The 20000-nt window shown below is 41.8% G+C and overlaps 1 protein-coding gene across 2 annotated transcripts in view; it reads right to left on the bottom strand.

The window, feature by feature from the left end:
* Positions 1-2487: 2487 nt before the first annotated feature.
* Positions 2488-20000, bottom strand: part of LOC113663678 (somatostatin receptor type 5) — a 21142-nt gene continuing 3629 nt past the window's right edge. For both annotated transcript variants that reach the window (XM_047803637.1, XM_027179074.2), the window contains exons 2-3: positions 18792-20000; positions 2488-3843 (exon numbers count right to left, since the gene is read on the bottom strand). The exon at positions 18792-20000 is cut by the window's right edge. In XM_047803637.1, coding sequence (XP_047659593.1) covers positions 3766-3843; positions 18792-19925 — 1212 coding nt within the window. In that variant the 5' untranslated portion in view covers positions 19926-20000 and the 3' untranslated portion in view covers positions 2488-3765. The remainder of the gene's footprint in view (positions 3844-18791) is intronic.

The following is a 20000-nucleotide window of genomic DNA, read 5'->3' as shown; positions in this document are numbered from 1 at the left end:
AGCTCTCCTTGGTCTTCAGAGCTCACTGGTTTTCATCACTTCTTGGTCTTTAGCTCTGCTTGGTCCTAAGTGCTCCTGGGTCATCAGTACTCCTTGGTCTTCACGATCCTCTGTGTTTTGTGAGAGGATTTTGGATCCTCTGTGTTTGATTATGTGATGATCATGAAGCCTGGATGCTTCACAACAAACGTAATGAAGAGCTGCGAAGCAAGTAGGTAGGTAGTTAGGTAGTTAGGTAGGTAGGTAGTTAGGTAGGTAGGTAGGTAGATAGATAGATAGATAGATAGATAGATAGATAGATAGATAGATAGATAGATAGATAGATAGATAGATAGATAGATAGATAGATAGATAGATAGATAGATAGATAGATAGACAGTCTTTGGGGCAAGTCATGGCCTAATGGTTAGAGAGTCTGACTCGTAATCCTAAGGTTGTGGGTTCGAGTCTCGGGCCGACCTCGACTGAGGTGCCCTTGAGGCAAGGCACCAAACCCCCCAACTGCTCCGGGTGTGTGTTCACGGTGTGTGTGTGTGTGTGTGTGTGTGTGTGTGTTCACTGCTGTGTGTGTGTGCACTTTGGATGGGTCAAATGCAGAGAACAAATTCTGAGTATGGGTCACTGTACTTAGCCGTATGTCACGTCACTTTACCAAAGACAATAACACTGAAACAGTTTTGTCAATATAATATAAGAATATGAGAAGAAATGTAGAGAGTTGATAAAACCTTTTGATGAACCATTTTATTGGCAAAAAGAAAATAAACACTTCTGTACAAAGCGGAGGTGTTGAGTCAGCAGAGTTCAATGAACAAGAAGTCAAAACTACACAATTACCCAGGATTCTGTGTAAACAGGGTTTACTAGGAACCAGGGGACCATTTAACATGTGAAACACCCTACTGAGTAGCGCTAAGATGATTTTCTGGGTGTTTCCTTAAAATTTCTAAGATTTCTCAGCAGCTTTAACCATCTCACACGTCATTGTTTAAATCACAGTAAATCACAGTAAATTCACAGGCACTTGTATCGCAGATACTCCACATTTTTCGATTTGAAAGGTTTACGTAACATGTTTGGAAGGAGTCTCCGGTGTCAGCGCTCTGTACTGTATGCGCTCCTCTGCTAACAGTCAGAGGAAATGCTGGAAAATGTTTTGGAGACTCTTTATGTGACAAGCTGTGTGTGTTTTATTTAGTTTCAGAGAGAGAATACAGAAAGGTGGGTGAGGGAACGGGAACCTGCTGGTTCTGTGTCATGCTGTGAAACGAATCGTGTCTCTAAGTGGAGAGAGATTGCAAGTCGTTTTCCGTAAATGTGCTAAATAATCTGCGTTTGTTCGCAACAGCGTGATTATTTATTTATCTAGCTGCTCTTCTGTCTTTGTGCTTGTGAGAGACGTGATGTCACACAAACCATCCAAAATGATATACAAGTTTAGACATCAACTGAGCAATACACAATCTTTGCAGCATATACAGCAACAAAACATAGCACATATCACACACACACACACACACACACACACACACACACACACACACACATTAATCAAACACTTTGGTAGTAACACAGCAAAAAATGTCTTTCACAGATTCTGATAAAGTGATGAGAAGCGTGTGTGTGTGTGTGTGTGTGTGTGTGTGTGTGTGTGTGTGTGTGTGTGTGTGTGTGTGTGTGTGTGTGTGAGATACAGGATGTATCAACATCACTGTAGGCTTTGAGTTTACATACAAGGATTTTACACATCGATATAAATTGTAACAGAGGAAAAGGCTGACCAGACCAATGTTTTGATCACAAACACAAATTAATATCTGCAAACATTTTTTTATACAGTCTTTAAAAAAAACAAACAGACCTGGTGAAAGGGCGGGGTTGAGGGCCGGGTTAAGGGCGGGGTCGAGGGTGGGGATGGGAGGGGCAGGGTAGAAATGCATGCAGCGAGGGAAAAAGACACATAAACAAGATATTAGGAAAAACAAGCCACATCAGACGAGCAGCTGATTGTCTGTACATCAAGTACTGTGACACCACTTCATCCCTTTGACAAGGAAAAGGCACTTCAACCCATTTACACTGTAATACATCGTGTCCTTACAGCAGCACCTCTCTCTCTCTCTCTCTCTCTCTCTCTCTCTCTCTCTCTCTCAAAAACATACTGCACATATAAAAATAAATCACATTAAACTGGGGTGTAGAATATTCACAGATTTACAATCAGATGCAAATATTTGTGATAAGGATATAATAATGGCCTCTAAGTGTCAGTCAGAATGAAGGAGGTGTGGCCTCTAAGTGTCAGTCAGAATGAAGGAGGTGTGGCCTCTGTGTCGGTCCCAATGAAGGAGGTGTGGCCTCTAAGTGTCGGTCCCAATGAAGGAGGTGTGGCCTCTAAGTGTCAGCCCCAATGAAGGAGGTGTGGCCTCTAAGTGTTGGTCCCAATGAAGGAGGTGTGGCCTCTAAGTTTCAGTCCCAGTTAAGGAGGTGTGGCCTCTAAGTGTCAGTCAGAATGAAGGAGGTGTGGCCTCTAAGTGTCAGTCAGAATGAAGGAGGTGTGGCTTCTAAGTGTCAGTCAGAATGAAGGAGGTGTGGCCTCTAAGTGTCAGTCCCAATGAAGAAAGCATGGCCTTCCAGGCAAAAAAGAGCTAAAAGTCAATCATGCAGATAATGGATCCCACAGTTATGGCAACCTTTGGAAGTCATAACTGTGGGATCCATTATCTGCATGATGCCCAAAGTTCCCAAGGCAAAGCCCCAAATCTCACTCTTGTATTATTTAGGTGAAAGCAGAAGTCCAGGAGTGAGGCTAGATAACACAGCATCCCATCAGCACACAACTCACTCATACTGCAGCCATGACGCAACGTTGCTTGTGAAAGAGGGATGAAATATTTGGTCTGAACTCAGATGGAGGCTTCTTTCTTTCTTTCTTTCTTTTTTTTGGTCAAAGAAGTTATCGTGTTTAAAACATACAGAGTTGATGAGTCTGGGAGTGTTCCAGGAACGTCATGGACAATTTGGTATGACGTGTGTCCACAATGCCGTGGTCTTGATCAAGCTTGAAGCTGAAGTTCATGTGAAAAAACACATGCTGAAACATTTGAGTCAATGAGTATGAGGTCCTTAGGGGGGACAGCGTGAGAGACACGGAGCAGCAGTTGCTAGCAGGGTCTGGGATTCTGAGACTAGTTATAACCTGATAAACAGAAAGAAAGCCTGTGGGTTGTTGTTTCTGTAATGTGAGTGTGTGCGTGCGTGCGTGCGTGCGTGCATGCGTGTGTGTGTGTGTGTGTGTGTGTGTGTGTGATATGATATGCTATGAGTTTGTCAGAAATTGGCATCTCTGTTCAATCAGAAGCAGCAGCCATCACTTCATCCCAGCACACCGCTGACTCATGCCGATGACCGCTGACTTCCTCGGTGAACATCGGCGAAGTTCGTAAAGCTCTCAGCATGCACGACTCGTTCTTGCCTCCTGCAGTTTGCACAGACAACACAACTTCTCCACCTTCCTCCATCCTGCTGGGCGTTCCAGTCACGACCGTGTACCCACAATCCTCTACTCACCAGAGGTCATGGACCTGGATGAGGTCAAAGGCTGAGCTGTTCTGTCAGCGAGGGAGGCATGTCGTGGGCGGAGTCGGGGTCTGAGGCTCCATCTTCATCAGGAAGATATGACAGATAGACATATGGGTGGATGGACAGAGAGAGGGAAGAATTGTGATGGCATGGAGACAAAGTGAGTGAGAAAGGGGGTGGGGTTTAAAGTGAGGACTGGCCAATCACTTTAGATTTCACTGGTTTCGATGTTTCACCAGAGCGCGGCTCCAACTGCATGTCCTGCAGAGACACAGAAAACACCTTTTAGAGACTTTTTACAGCTTCAGCTCCATGTATGATAATTGGTTTTGCACAAAATATTGGCACCGCTTATTTCACCCTGAATAACCTCCCTCAGCTTAGAAAAATAATCCCACTGCTTTTATGTTTCACCAGAAATCCAATCCCATATCTGACTTCTGGACTCTGATTAGTCAGAAAGTGTTAATTAACTTTCAAAAACAGTCCAAGTAGACAAATATATATATGCACTGTTTTTGTATTGTTTCAGGGTTATCGTCGCTATAGTAACAGCTTTACTAAAAGGATGATCCACAAAACCACATAAAATGGTTGTGGGATAAAAGGAATAAAACACGTCATTGCTTGTGCCTGTTTTAGATTAGTAACAGGAAGTCCGCTTCATAACACCACCACGTGATTGATTTTTATTTTCTGAATCATTATGTAACACAAACAAAGTCTATTTAATGATTTAGTGCATATGCCTATGACAGTGCAAATTCATTATAATGTAAGTATAATGTTGACTGTGTAGAGTGAATACACTCATAGGAAACACACACACACTCACATACACACACACACACACACACACACACACACACACACACACACACACACACACACACACACACACACGCAAACACAAGCTTACCAGGCTTGCAGCATTGTACTACTGTATGGCATAGCATCTCCATTAATACTAATGAGAACAGCTTGGGCTACTTATTACTGAAAATCCAATCTCTCTCTCTCTCTCTCTCTCTCTCTCTCTCTCTCTCTGACACACACACACACACACACACACACACACACACACACACACACTACAAAAAGCGGAAAACAGTCTTTTCACCTACGGTAGCGTGACACAGTGAGCAGCCGTTTCACACTTTGGTGCTAAAATCCAGAACAATTTGCGATAGAGGCAGAAATTGAAAGCAGTTGCTGAGCAGTGATTTAAACCTCAATACACATCCTGGAAAACTGAGCCTTAATGACTTTATGTGAGTGTTAGGAAGAGCTAATTATCATTAAATCAAATCGGTAGTTTTACATTAGATAAAACATCATTCAAAAAGACGGATAAAATGTAATGAAATAAGCACAAAATACTCCACAAAATACACTGAAATGCCACAAAATAGAACAAAAAATACCACAAAATAGAACAAAATATAACAAAAAAAAGAACAAAATATACCACAAAATACAATGATGTACCACAAAATACACTGAAACGCCACAAAATACCACACGACTTAAAAAAAACCTCATAAATACCACAAAATTCTCTAAAGTTCCACAACATACACTGAAACACCACAAAATAGAACAAAATATACCACAAAATACCACAAAATACAATGATGTACCACAAAATACACTGAAACACCACAAAATACCACACAACTAAAAAAAATACTCATAAATACCACAAAATACCAGCACCTTCAGTCCTTTCTCTATGTAAACCACACATCTGTAAGTCGTACGTCTCCTTACTGCCCCGTTCTTCATGCTGAGAATGACATCATTGATCACGCTGATTTATTACTCGGTTAAGCTTCCTGCTACATCACTGCTGAGCCTGATAGACCTGTCTTCTGTGTGATTTTGCAGATTTCCAGATCTCTTAAATGACTAATTACTATTCTGGTGCATGTCGCAAGCCTACAAGTCCACCATCACATCATTTATCCAGTCGGCCATCTTGGCGTGTATCTTATGCTAAACCTGGAGCTTAAGCATCACTGGGCTGAAACACATGACTCAGTTAACATGTGGTGATTTATTTAAAACTTGTGCAGTCCTGGGAATTCACACTCACTCAACGTTTCCTGTTATACTTTCTCGCAATCTCATATCTGATTATATTATCAAACACTTAACCAGAGCTTCTGTGAAAGCTCCTGGAATGAAACAGGTTCCTGACGAACTGCTCACTAGTGAGATATTATGCTCCCTGCCTTTTTAACCATTTTAACCTTTATAAAAGTCCCCTCGGTTACACCAAGTGATGTAAGATAGAAACACCAGCATTGCTCTTTCTCTTGTAAATCTAATCACAAGGATGCAGGATATGATCTGTGTCTTCCGGAGAGTTCGCTTATGACCTCAAGAGACAACGTGAGGTCTCCAATCACCCCGTCTAAGTGAAAAAAAAAATACATTTTAGCCATGTAAAATTAACCATGTAAAATCGAGACCTGAGAGATCATCAGGTTTCATGCTGCCGTGGTAACAAGACCGTTCATTTGTTAATTCATCTTCAGTAAGGTCAGGGTCACCCAGGTATAGAAAAATAACATCTAAACAACTGACAATATCTGAATTACGAGCAAATGTATCGGATATGTCACTTATCGAGATACTTATGTTACTTATTTAGATAGAATTAGATAAAAAAATGCCATATATCCAAATAAAACTTTTTTGTGTATAGAATTAGACTGAATAATCTGTTATCGATATACTGTAGTAATTATCACACGAAGTACTAAATATATTCAAAATGTTTCTGCTTGATTTTTAATGTAGTGATCAGATGCTACAGGAATGTGTGTATGACAACAACAACAACAACGACAACAACAACAACAAAAACAACAACAACCACAACAACCTGGAGCTAAACCATTCTGCTGGAATGAGAACCTGCCAGATGACATCTCTGAGCTTCTCATCCTGCACTGTTGATGAGCCTCCTCTGTACCTCAGGCTGATTTTAATACTAGTTTATAACAAAGTGTTCCTGCAGGCTCAGGATTTATAAATCGACCGTGAGTCTGAAGTGTTTGATGCGTGACGCTGAGATGCTCAATTCTGCCTCCTCCTAACTGAACCCACTGCAGAAAGAAATCAATGAAGATAGAGAACGTCACTGAAAAAAAAAAAAAAAAAAAAAAGGCGTACCCAGAAACGATGGACAAAAAGCTCTGACGGTCATCAGGTGGTCTGGGAGTTAAACCACGCAATTAAATCAGTTGCTAAAAAATCAAATCAGACAAACACATGCGACATCTGGAACAGGAAAGAACACGGAGTTCATATTATACGCAGACAAACATGACAGGAAATGATCCATGCTACAGAGTTCACCTTGTCCCTGACAGGATTCACCATTTGTTTATAAGGTGCTACGCATCCACAGAGCTCGATTATTACCGCAAATGTTTTACAAACGTTTTTTATTTCAGGTTTGAACACTTTCGGGAACACCTGACGATCATTCGTGTTTTTTTTTTTGTTTTTTATTTGTTTGAGGAAAAAAACACACAGCTGACTATATAGTGTACATATTTCATTGGCTACCAGATGCTACTATGATAAACAGAATGAACCAATAAGAATCATGCGTTTGAACCCGTAAAAAGGGAAGAAGATTTGATCTTGAACTTTTGCTCAACCTTGATCCAGCAGAAATGACCTACGCCGGCAAAATGAAAGAATATTTTAGCAAAGAATGTCTTCATTGTTCAAATACACATTTGTTCATACATCTAACCTACTTTCCATTCATCCAAATACCTATTTGTCTATCCAAATACCTATTTGTACATCCATCCATCCATCCATCCATCCATCCATCCAAATCCACATCCATCTATCTATCTATCTATCTATCTATCTATCTATCTATCTATCTATCTATCTATCTATCTATCCATCCATCCATCCATCCATCAAAATACACATTTGTTTGTCCACCCATCTATCCATCCACCCAAATACCTATTTGCTGCCCTTTGTAGAGAGGGGATCCATCTAATCCTATTCATTTAAACAATCACCTAATACTCTAGCCATTCATCCTTACATCAATACTAATGCATTAGTATAAACTTTTGCCATCCATCCATCTCAACCTCCATTAATCCATCCACCCAAACATCTATCCATTAATACATCCAATGCTTAATGGTTTCTTTATTTCGTTCCACTGTGACTTTGTATTTGGCTAAAAGCCTCCCAGCAGATGGTCTCCCATTTAGAAAAGGCTCTGAGTCGAAGGCATTGGAAAACCGGGAGAGTTATCGATCTAAACAATCTTTCCGGAATGCTTTTTGTAAGAGTGTGTTTATTTTTGGTGAGATGAGGATGTCTCTGTGTGTCGGTACACACTGGCATGAGAGATGATAAAATAGCAGACAGGAATAAACGACTGATGTTATGGCCCCTTGTTCATTCATTTCCAGCTGTGTGTGTTCCTCAACAACATCTGGATTTGGAATTCAGCATGGATCATGCATGATGGATAAGGTTCCTGGAGATAAGTGTTCAGGTCTTTGTATGCTCGGCTGTTCAAGCGAGAAGGATATCTGATGTTAAATCAAGTGGAAAACTCCGTAGGTCTGTTTTTATTTAAACTTTTTTTTTTTTAACTTGACCTTTTCTTGGCATTGTAATTTACAGAAATCATTTATGCTTAACTGGGGATACTGGGATGCAGGAGATTATGGAGTTTATAAAGTACACCAAGGTGATTTTTTTATATTACTTTCAATTTAAAACCTCAAAGGAATAAAACTAGTTTTTCTAACACAAATCAGAAGTGACTTAAAGGTACATCGATTAAACCCCTGTAGGCTTTACGCAAAGATTCTGAGCTTTTAACTTCTCATGAACTTCAATGCTTTTATTTTAACCTTTTGGCTGTGGAGCATTATGACTTTATAGTCTACCATCCAGTAGAATAGTAAACATGCTGAAAAATGAATTAACCTCCTGCTTAAAAGATGACTCGGCAATAAGCTATTCAAACCAACCAAGAAATGGATTTTCAAACAAAATATAAACAAATTAGATTTTAATAGATTAAGTCTTCGCTCAGAAACTATGGCAAAATTTTTTTTCACGTATCAGGTGGAAATCTGCTCTGACAATTGTATTATTCATTCGTCCATTTGGACCTTTTGACTTTGTGAAAACTGTTTAAAAGTTATTCAGGTTTGTGAAGTGCTTGGCCTCATCGGTCGTGTATTCACATCGTTATAGGGACCGAACTTTCTCAGAATGACAGGAACCGTTGACGGCTGTGATCTCACAGGGACGTTAGACGAGTTCCATTCCAGCTGTGATCTGGCAGACGTCCTGAACGGGAGCAATTCCCGGCTCAAATCTGGTGTACATCCGTACAGTAAGAGCAACGCCGTAGCCCAGCCTCCCGTCTAGCAAAAGTCAGTCATCTCCCTGCTATATGTGAGTAAGAACACTGAGACCTCACGGCTATAAGAAGCACAAGGTTCACAAGCAGGACAAAACACCTGTGACCCAAACCTGGCACGAATCTCTTCAGCCACATGTTCTACCAAATAAACCTTCACATAACGTCCAAATGGGAATAGGTTTTAGAATGATTTACTTCTATTAATGCACACCTAAAATGGAAAAGGTCTTCTCGCTGTCCAGCATGTTTCTGGGGAGAATCTGGATCTCCTTTTGTGGGATCTTTGAACGATCAGATCCCAAAACAACCTGCTGAGAAACAGCGAGAGTAAAGCAGTGATGTTCAGAGTATCCTGCTCAGTTCAGAGTTCTGATCCCTTCATGATTCGTAAAGGTTCGGCAACTGAGAGGTGTCTGGACCTGTCTGCTCTGTTTTGTTGTGAAACTGGGTTTTGTCTAAAGCTACAACTTTAACCCTGATATAAAACACTCACTGGCTTTATTCTGTGGAGTTTTGTGTCAGCTGGAGTCGATACTTGGCAAAGAATCCAAAAGGTCTAATTTCTCAACTCCTGTTCAACGCTTCGACAATCAGGCAAGAGAGAGTGAGCTGGAGCGGCTCCAGGGCCAAGTGTTCTGATCTGGACTGGACTCTCCTGCATCGAATGTCAAGCCATTAGATCAAAATACAATAATCACCTCTTCTCTCTCCCTTAAAGTCATTATATTATGTATTATGGTTATTTTAATTCCATCCAGGGGCGCAGTTGCTTCCGATTCCTGCCTCAACCCTGTGTGTGTGTGGAGTGTGCATGTTCTCCCTGTTCTTCACAGGGTTCCTCTGCCTTCTCCAGCTGATTGCCGTCTCTGAACTGTGTACAGTGTGTACTGTAAGTGTGAGTGTGGTCGTGCCCTCTGATTGGTCAGCACCTCGTCTGATGTTCCCCCGTCTCTGTACCCCTCGGATAATTCCATCCATGTTTGAGATTTCCATGGTGGCCTCGAAATAGATCCATGTATTTATTATTACTTGTATTATTTCATGACGCTGTAAAACAGAGTTGTTAACCAACACCACCATCTGGACCCGTACTCCAAAAAATCCATATCTGTGTCTATATTGAGAGTTTTAGCAGATGTGGGTGTGGTCTAAGCTGGAAGTTGTTTGCCAGTTTCAAGTTGGGGCTTGATAGCAACGTCTGGCAATGCAAACAATTAAAACTATGGTGAATTTGAAAAAACATTCATCAGGAAGTGTGTGTTTTTGTCCGGGTGTTTTTATCATCTGGAAAAAATATTAACACTAATACAGTGTATCCAAGGGTTAACAGATGTAGACATGAACACACACATGAACACACACATTATCACACACTCATGCTGGTGCACATACATGAAGAGTAAGGATGTGTGCAAATTACTACTGCTCATAAAAATGTGTGTGGAACAACAAGTATTGACAAATACCACATGCTTGCTCTCTCTTTCTCTCTCTCTCTCTCTCTCTCTCTCACTTTCTCCCTCTCTCTCTCTCTCTCTCTCTCTCTCACACACACACACACGCGCACACACACACACACAAAGCCAGTGTGAGTGATGATCATGGTGCTGTAGCAGTGTGTAAATACAGAATCAGCCTGAAGAACATTCGATGCGCTCTACATTCCAGAAGGAGATCCAGGGGGAATTCTCTTACTCTTTCACACACATACACACACCCACACACACACACACACACACACACACACCCACACACACACACACACACACACACACACACACATGACAAAACCAACCCCACCAAAAAACAATTCTTGCTATGTTCTCCTTATTTCTTTGGCAGTGACCCACAGCTGTCGAGTGCCTATGAGACTGAGAATGTTTCTCTTCCAGCCTCATAAACGTGAGTTGGAGAGGAGAGAAAAAATGTGAGAGGAGAGGAAAGGACGTGAGGGAAGAGGATAAATATGTGAGGTAGGGGATAATATGTGTAAGGATTAAGAAGGGTGGATGGGAAGAGTGGATCTGGCTAATGTGACTCCCTCTGCTGAAGTGAAGAACGCGAGTTTCAGTAGAGTTGTTAGTTGTGGTGTTCAGTAGAGTTGTTAGTTGTGGTGTTCAGTAGAGTTGTTAGTTGTGGTGTTCAGTAGAGTTGTAGTTGTGGTGTTCAGTAGAGTTGTTAGTTGTGGTGTTCAGTAGAGTTGTTAGTTGTGGTGTTCAGTAGAGTTACAGTTGTGGTGTTCAGTAGAGTTGTAGTTGTGGTGTTCAGTAGAGTTGTAGTTGTGGTGTTCAGTAGAGTTGTAGTTGTGGTGTTCAGTAGAGTTATAGTTGTGGTGTTCAGTAGAGTTGTGCTGTTCAGTACAGTTGTTAGTTGTGGTGTTCAGTAGAGTTGTGGTGTTCAGTAGAGTTATAGTTGTGGTGTTCAGTAGAGTTGTTAGTTGTGGAGTTGTTAGTTGTGGTGTTCAGTAGAGTTGTTAGTTGTGGTGTTCAGTAGAGTTGTAGTTGTGGTGTTCAGTAGAGTTGTGGTGTTCAGTAGAGTTATAGTTGTGGTGTTCAGTAGAGTTGTTAGTTGTGGTGTTCAGTAGAGTTGTTAGTTGTGGTGTTCAGTAGAGTTGTGGTGTCCAGTAGAGTTGTTAGTTGTGGTGTTCAGTAAAGTTGTTAGTTGTGGTGTTCAGTAGAGTTATGGTGTTCAGTAGAGTTATAGTTGTGGTGTTCAGTAGAGTTGTGGTGTTCAGTAGAGTTGTTAGTTGTGGTGTTCAGTAGAGTTGTAGTTGTGGTGTTCAGTAGAGTTGTTAGTTGTGGTGTTCAGTAGAGTTGTAGTTGTGGTGTTCAGTAGAGCTGTAGTTGTGGTGTTCAGTAGAGTTGTGGTGTTCAGTAGAGTTGTTAGTTGTGGTGTTCAGTAGAGTTGTAGTTGTGGTGTTCAGTAGAGTTGTTAGTTGTGGTGTTCAGTAGAGTTGTTAGTTGTGGTGTCCAGTAGAGTTGTTAGTTGTGGTGTTCAGTAGAGTTGTTAGTTGTGTTCAGTAGAGTTGTGGTGTTCAGTAGAGTTATAGTTGTGGTGTTCAGTAGAGTTGTTAGTTGTGGTGTTCAGTAGAGTTGTAGTTGTGGTGTCCAGTAGAGTTGTAGTTGTGGTGTTCAGTAGAGTTGTTAGTTGTGGTGTTCAGTAGAGTTGTAGTTGTGGTGTCCAGTAGAGTTGTAGTTGTGGTGTTCAGTAGAGTTGTTAGTTGTGGTGTCCAGTAGAGTTGTTAGTTGTGGTGTTCAGTAGAGTTGTTAGTTGTGTTCAGTAGAGTTGTGGTGTTCAGTAGAGTTATAGTTGTGGTGTTCAGTAGAGTTGTTAGTTGTGGTGTTCAGTAGAGTTGTAGTTGTGGTGTCCAGTAGAGTTGTTAGTTGTGGTGTTCAGTAGAGTTGTTAGTTGTGGTGTCCAGTAGAGTTGTTAGTTGTGGTGTTCAGTAGAGTTGTTAGTTGTGTTCAGTAGAGTTGTGGTGTTCAGTAGAGTTATAGTTGTGGTGTTCAGTAGAGTTGTTAGTTGTGGTGTTCAGTAGAGTTGTAGTTGTGGTGTCCAGTAGAGTTGTTAGTTGTGGTGTTCAGTAGAGTTGTGGTGTTCAGTAGAGTTGTAGTTGTGGTGTTCAGTAGAGTTGTTAGTTGTGGTGTTCAGTGTGTTCAGTAGAGTTGTAGTGTTCAGTAGAGTTATAGTTGTGGTGTTCATGTGTGCTGAATGACTATTTGTTTTGATTTGTTCAGATACAGAATGTTGGCCTACAGTCTGGTCTTTTTCGTTTCTCCACATCACAGCTCACTCCTAGTGTTTCCCCACTGCACAGCTCACTCCTAGTGTTTCCCCACTGCACAGCTCACTCCTAGTGTTTCCCCACTGCACAGCTCACTCCTAGTGTTTATTCACTGCTCACTCCTAGTGTTTCCCCACTGCACAGCTCACTCCTAGTGTTTCCCCACTGCACAGCTCACTCCTAGTGTTTCCCCACTGCACAGCTCACTCCTAGTGTTTCCCCACTGCACAGCTCACTCCTAGTGTTTATTCACTGCTCACTCCTAGTGTTTCCCCACTGCACAGCTCACTCCTAGTGTTTCCCCACTGCACAGCTCACTCCTAGTGTTTCCCCACTGCACAGCTCACTCCTAGTGTTTCCCCACTGCACAGCTCACTCCTAGTGTTTCCCCACTGCACAGCTCACTCCTAGTGTTTCTCCACTGCACAGCTCACTCCTAGTGTTTATTCACTGCTCACTCCTAGTGTTTCTCCACTGCACAGCTCACTCCTAGTGTTTCCCCACTTCACAGCTCACTCCTAGTGTTTCCCCACTGCACAGCTCACTCCTAGTGTTTCCCCACTGCACAGCTCACTCCTAGTGTTTCTCCACTGCACAGCTCACTCCTAGTGTTTATTCACTGCTCACTCCTAGTGTTTCCCCACTGCACAGCTCACTCCTAGTGTTTCCCCACTTCACTGCTCACTCCTAGTGTTTCTCCACTTCACAGCTCACTCCATAGCTGCTTTTTGGTTTCATGTTCAAGGTTTGTTCTTTTGCACCTTTTTTGCACTGAGGGTCACTAAATCCTTTGTGAGCCCCAAAGAGATGTGCACTTAACCCTGATGTATCACCCTTAAAGTCGTTCACATGGCGTTATACAGGGGACCTCATAAGGAGGAGGTGATGGAGTGGATGGTGTTGCAAGGGGCCATAACCCTATTGAGTACAAATCCCACTCCAGTTCCAGCTATGCTAGCAGTGTGTCTATGTAATTATGGCTAAAGAGATCTGCCTTCGGTGTAACATAATAAAACCAAACCTGCTTCTGTTGCCCTCATTTTTACCTGTAGAACAGGTATGGATATGTGAGAAAGGTGAGCCTATTATGTATACATGTGTTGCCATGGTAACAGATGAACAGATTAAAGAAGAGTAAAGGAGGTCGACAGAGAAAATCAGAGCAGTCACATGGCATTCTTTATTTCCTGTTGTAATGAAGATGGAATCTTCTACCTTTCTGTGTGTAGATTAGCATAAATGTAGCTAGTTTGCTAGCTTCATGGCAGGACAGAAAGGTACAGGGAATGTAGCACAAAAAGTCATTTAATAGCTGTAACATTATTCTGTTCTGAAGCTGTAGCTCTGTACACTTGGGATAGCTTCACTACATACAGCACACATGGTGCCGATTTTGGAAAAACACAAGCAACCAAAATTTTGTACAAAATCAAAACGGAAATTTAATCCGCCAAACGTTCACCGACTGCTGGCTTCATAAGGAAATTTCTTAAAGAGAAGCAAAATTCTGTTGGGGTCTATGCAAAGTTTTGTAAGTAACATGCTAGTTTTCTTCTGTACACGATAGCTAAAAACTACGTAGCTCTTAGCTCTGATAGCGTAAATGTAATCAGCTCATCAATAGTGATGAATTTGTTACTCAAGCCAGGACTAGTAAACTCCACTGGATTCTAAATAGTTCAATTCTCACTGTTTTAGCAATGACCTATTAGCAATGACCTTTTTTTTAGCTGAGGTGTTGTTTTTTTTCCACATGTCGTTTCAGTGATGCCGCGTGACGTTCGGAACGGTATAAAATTTCCTTGCGTGAAGTAAGATGCTGTAAGATATTCTGCAATTTGTGAAAAATCCTTTCTCCAACTCATCAGCTGTCGTAACTTAAGATTATTAAGAAATTGATTTAACGTAGCAATAGAAAAGTCTCGGAAACCAGACACCCTCCATCTTCCTAATCTCCCATCATGTTTAGTGCAACCTAAAACTCTGAAACGCACAAAAAAAGCCGTCATCCGGCAGGTGTAAAGGGTTGTGAACCTTCCACCTCCACAGAATCAACAATTGTGAGCCATATAAGGTCTGGTTAATCGCGTAAACGGCGGCGAAATTTGGCCTGAATAGTCGGGGCTCTGGGGATTTTCTGTGTTCGTGGAAAAAACGACGCAGACAAAACGATATCTGTGATGATTGTCAGCTTCTTATGTTCAAGGTTAAACTGTCATGCTAATTAGCTAGAGTAATGTTACCTCAGCTGAAGTTCGGAAAGTTTCCAAAAAAAAAAAAGAAAAAGACACGATATTTTTTAAAATTCCGTTTACGTCTTGAGTTTACACACCGCTTTGATAAGTTAACTGTACATCGTAATGCCTTCTAGGTCTGTTATGTTTCTCAGATCTACACTGACAAACTTGTTTTGAAGTAATAAGGTAATGGGACACTGAAGGACAGACAAGGGCACATGAACAAAGGTTACAAACAGGACTGGAATGTTGGTTTTATAGAGTGCTATATCTCCAGGCGAGCTGTTGAGCGTTCATCTATAACAGCCAATGGCCTCACACCACCCATTGACCCAACAGTCGTAGCATCAGACGTAGTATGTAGCGTCAACTTACCAGGTCCGGACCAAGGGGTTCAGACCAACGGATGCTTGGAGTTTGTTGTTGTTGATGTTTACAGAACTGAAATTTTATTTGTATAGGATATTTAACACCGAACAACACAGAGATTTGGATAAGAGGAAAAAAAGCTTCCTGTGAACAAACCTGACAGGAGTCCAGGCCACGATGTGATCATTCATCTGTTTCTTTCTGCCTGTGGTCTCTCTGCCTCGTCCTACACTGCCCTTGTGGACTTTTAGTCGATGGCCTTCAGCGATGCAACACCTGCCGCTAAGTATTAACCTCGCATTCCCTCCATCTCCTCCTCTCTAACCTGAGTGAGAAAGCAACAAATCTGCAAAACTGCCTCCAGAATCACAGCCAAGCGCTGACCAGGGTTTAAGGTCAAGTTTTAACTCTGAAGTTTATCAAAAGCTACACTTTAAGAGTCCAAGGCAGTGGTAGCTCAAGTGGCTGTTGGCCATAAGGTTGGGGTTCAAGCTGCCACCTTTGGGCCCTTGAGCACAGCCCTTAACCCTCCCTGCTCCTGGGGTGCTGCATCATGGCTGACCCTGCACTCTGACCCCAACCTCCAAGGATAAGATATGCCAAGAACGACATTCAACTTCCAAAGGTTTATTAAATGCTTGCATGTCATTTACTGTACATGAACAGGCTTCTAATGTAAACAGTTTAAATAGTAAGTGGATTAAAAGCTTTATGTCTAAAGTTTTAGAAGTTTAGCTTTTAAATATTAGCATTATAGCTTTTAAATATTAGCATAATAGCTTTTAAATGTTAGCATAATAGCCTTTAAATGTTAGCATAAGAGCTTTTAAAAATTAGCATAAATATAAAACTTCAGTATCACCAGAAAAATCAGAGGATTCAAAATAAATTTCTAGTAAAGTTTATAGTGTAAAGTTTTACACAGAAAACTAAAGACCTGCCATCTTGCATGTAAAGTTTACAAATGCCGAGTGTAAAAATAATTATTATAAGGATTAATTACGTGAAGGTAAAAGTTTAACAAGTTTAAGTTTAATGTGATGTTTACTGTAACTCCTTCCTCCTGCTTGTCTCGTGTCCATGTTGATGATTGAATGTGTTTGTCATGTTTGCACTGTGGTGTTAATATGAAGCTCATATGAAAGCACACACTCAGAACTTTAAGAATTTGTAGAGTTTAAACTGTATTTCTGTTTTTCTCTAGATATACAATATATTTGTACTTTAAAAAAAAAAAAAAAAAGTATTTTTTTTCCTAAACAAATGTTTGTATCTTCAAAGTAAATGTTGATATCAAACCCATTTCTGCTCTCTGAGATGCTCCAAGTGTTTGTTTATCTACAAAGCAGCTCGAATCTGAACATAATCTTTTAGCTTAAAGGTTTAAACACCGAGATTTAAACGTCAAAAACTTTATCGTCGATTTTATAAAAAACAAGCTCAATTAATAAAGCAATAATTGAGGTGTGTGTGGGGCTCAATAATTCTAATTGTGAAATTACAGTGTAAAGAATAAATACGCAGTTTAAACAGAGTTATGGAGCTTTGAAGCTTTACATTACAAACAATTTTAATACCAGTTTTACCACAGGTGCCAGAATGACTGTTTTTGTATTGTTTTTTTTGTTTGTTTGTTTTTATCCACGATTGTAACAAACTGAAGGTGATGAACGTTGCATGTTTTTCCCTCGTGTCCCTTTCGTGCTGTTCTCTCAACCGTCAGGGAATTTATACCTAAGTGTCCTACAAGTCACACAAAACCGTCAGAGCTAGAATGAGATTTAGCATGCAGCACTGCCTCAGATAAGGTGACGGGTCTAAATAAGGGCACGTTACAACACACAAACACACACACACACACACACACACACACACAATGGAAACCCGACATTCCTTTCCAATCCCACTACCATCATGTGAAATAAGGGGGTGTTTACTCATTACTACAGTGACACATTATACATGGCTTACTAGCACAATAGACTAGGAACAACAAGAAACACACACACACACACACACACACACACGCACACACACACACACAGTAGTATGTGTGTAGTCCACAGGTATAAAGTATTACCCCGTCTTTACTTCTCTCCATGTGACCACCGCTGGGCACGTATTAAATCATTCGGTTGACCGGTTCAGTTTTTTTGACATTGAGGTGTTTAAATGCTCCTGAATTGTGTTATGTACACAAACCTGGCTTGTATTTTGTCCACAAACACACATCGGTATGTACACACACACACACACACACACACACACACACACACACACACACACACCTGCACAGCCTATCAGACGTTGTGTAAGGGTAAGGGTTCCTGGGTGCTCTTCACACAACCATCACATGTGAACGTATGGTATAGACTGATATTTTTTAAGTATATATGGATTACACACACACACAAACGATGGCATAGATACATAATCTACACACACACACACACACACACACACACACACACACACACACACACACACACACAGAGTCATGTTATGCACACACACGCACAAGTTCCCCTGACGTCAAACCAGTTAGTGTTCAGTTGGCTCTCCAGATAAGAGGACAGCTTTAAATAAGGGCATGTCATCCATTTAAAGGACACACACACACACACACACACACACACACACACACACACACACACACACACACACACACACACACATACACACTCAGAGTGTATCTACATTCTGAACCTGCCTAGTAAACAGTGGCTTTTCATCCACACAGTCAGAGCTTTAGTTAGCCAATCACAATCATTTCATCATGTGACATGTCACAATGAATAACTTATAGTTTATCTTACATTAGCTTGCTTATGCAAGGCTAATCTATAATGCTAATATAACATTAGCATGCTAGCAAACTTTATTCAACATTCAATAACATTAGCTAGGCTGCTAGCAAACATATTTTGTAAAATGGTTAGCCTAATATCAGGTCACTATATAATGTAGTGTATATAATATCAGGTCACTCCTGCGGTATATATATAGATATACAACAGGAAGGAAAGTAGATTAGCTATTGTTAGCTAGTTTGATAGTGAACTGGACGAACTCAGTCTAATGTTGAAAAGCTTGCTAGTAAACAGGGTCACTAAGTTTAATTACACAATAGCACATTTGGCTAGTTATATGATGTCAGACAGCTAATGCTGAAGAAGCGCAGATTTATTCAACTATGTATTAAGTTAGATACCTTTAGAGGCATAGCTAGTTAGCTAACTGCACATAAACTATGAAATTGTGTAAATAAAAGTAGTTTGTTCGGCCAAAAAGGTGAAAAGAAAGATCAGTGTGTGTGTGTGTGTGTGTGTGTGTGTGTGTGTGTGTGTGTGTGTGTGTGTGTGTGTGTGTGTGTGTGAGTGAGTACCTGGTTGTTCTGCACATGTCCATTAATATGGTCGTTCCTGACAGGAAGGAAGCCATCGAAGGCGCTCGTTTTGTCAGTGCGTGGTGCGCTCGGCTCCCCGTCCTCCACACCGTTAGCCCTGCGTAGGCACAGAACCTTCCGGAAACTCTGCCTGAAGTTATCGGACAGGAAGCCGTAGAGAACCGGGTTGGCGCAGCTGTTGGCGTAGGTGAGGATAACTGAGAAGAAATAGACGCCCACCATCACGCTGTTCTCAGGCAGGATGAATATGAGGTTGACAATGTTGATCATGTAGAATGGCAGCCAGCAGAGCACGAAAGCCACCACGATGACCACCACCATGCGCGTCACCTTACGCTCGGAGCGGCGCCGCCTCCCGAATCCGGCCCGTGCTCCCGAAGCCTTCACCCGCACGACGATGAGGATGTAGCATGCGCATATCACGAGCAACGGTGCGAAGAAGCCAAGCACAGATGTGTAGAGGATGAATGCTACTGGCCAAAGGTTGCGCGGCTCAGGCCAGCTCATGTTGCAGGAATTGAACATGTCCTGAACGTCAGAGAAGATCACCACCGGCAGAACCACTACGAACGACGTGGCCCAGACTGCAGCGCTTACCATTTTGGCCACACGGGGCCGACGCCACCTGCTGGACCGCAGCGGGTGAACCACGGCCAGGTAGCGGTCGATGCTCATAACCGTGAGGCAAAAGATGCTGGTGAACTGGTTGAGCGAATCGGTTGTCATGACTACACGGCACAGGAAGGATCCGAACGGCCAGTAGGATAGGACATTCTGAGTACTCAGGAACGGTAGGCCAAGGATGTAAAGCTCATCAGCAATGGCCAGGTTCAGGATGTAGATGTTGGTCACAGTCTTCATCTTGACGTAGCGCAGCACCACGTAGATGGCCAGCGTGTTACCTATGAGGCCCACGATGAACACGGTCACAGATATGGCCGCCGTCATCACCATGCTGCTGCCGAAAAACGGCACCGTCTGGTTTGACATGCTGTATGACTGATTGTCCATCATCCTCGACAGTGTCGGAGCCAAAGGGATTTGGGATTCTGATGCGTTGAAGCTCCCTGTGAGCGGACTTTCAGTCTGGCTCCATAATCGCCCTGGCTCCATGTAGAGCGGGAGATGGAGGGAGAGCGGAAAGGAGGAAGATAGTGAAGGACGAGCGAGGCTTTACAGTGGTCTCGG

Source organism: Tachysurus fulvidraco, chromosome 18, assembly GCF_022655615.1.
Source record: "Tachysurus fulvidraco isolate hzauxx_2018 chromosome 18, HZAU_PFXX_2.0, whole genome shotgun sequence".
NCBI classification, from domain to species: domain Eukaryota; kingdom Metazoa; phylum Chordata; class Actinopteri; order Siluriformes; family Bagridae; genus Tachysurus; species Tachysurus fulvidraco.
Note: the sequence above shows the minus strand (reverse complement) of the source record. Positions and strands in the feature narration are given on the sequence as shown.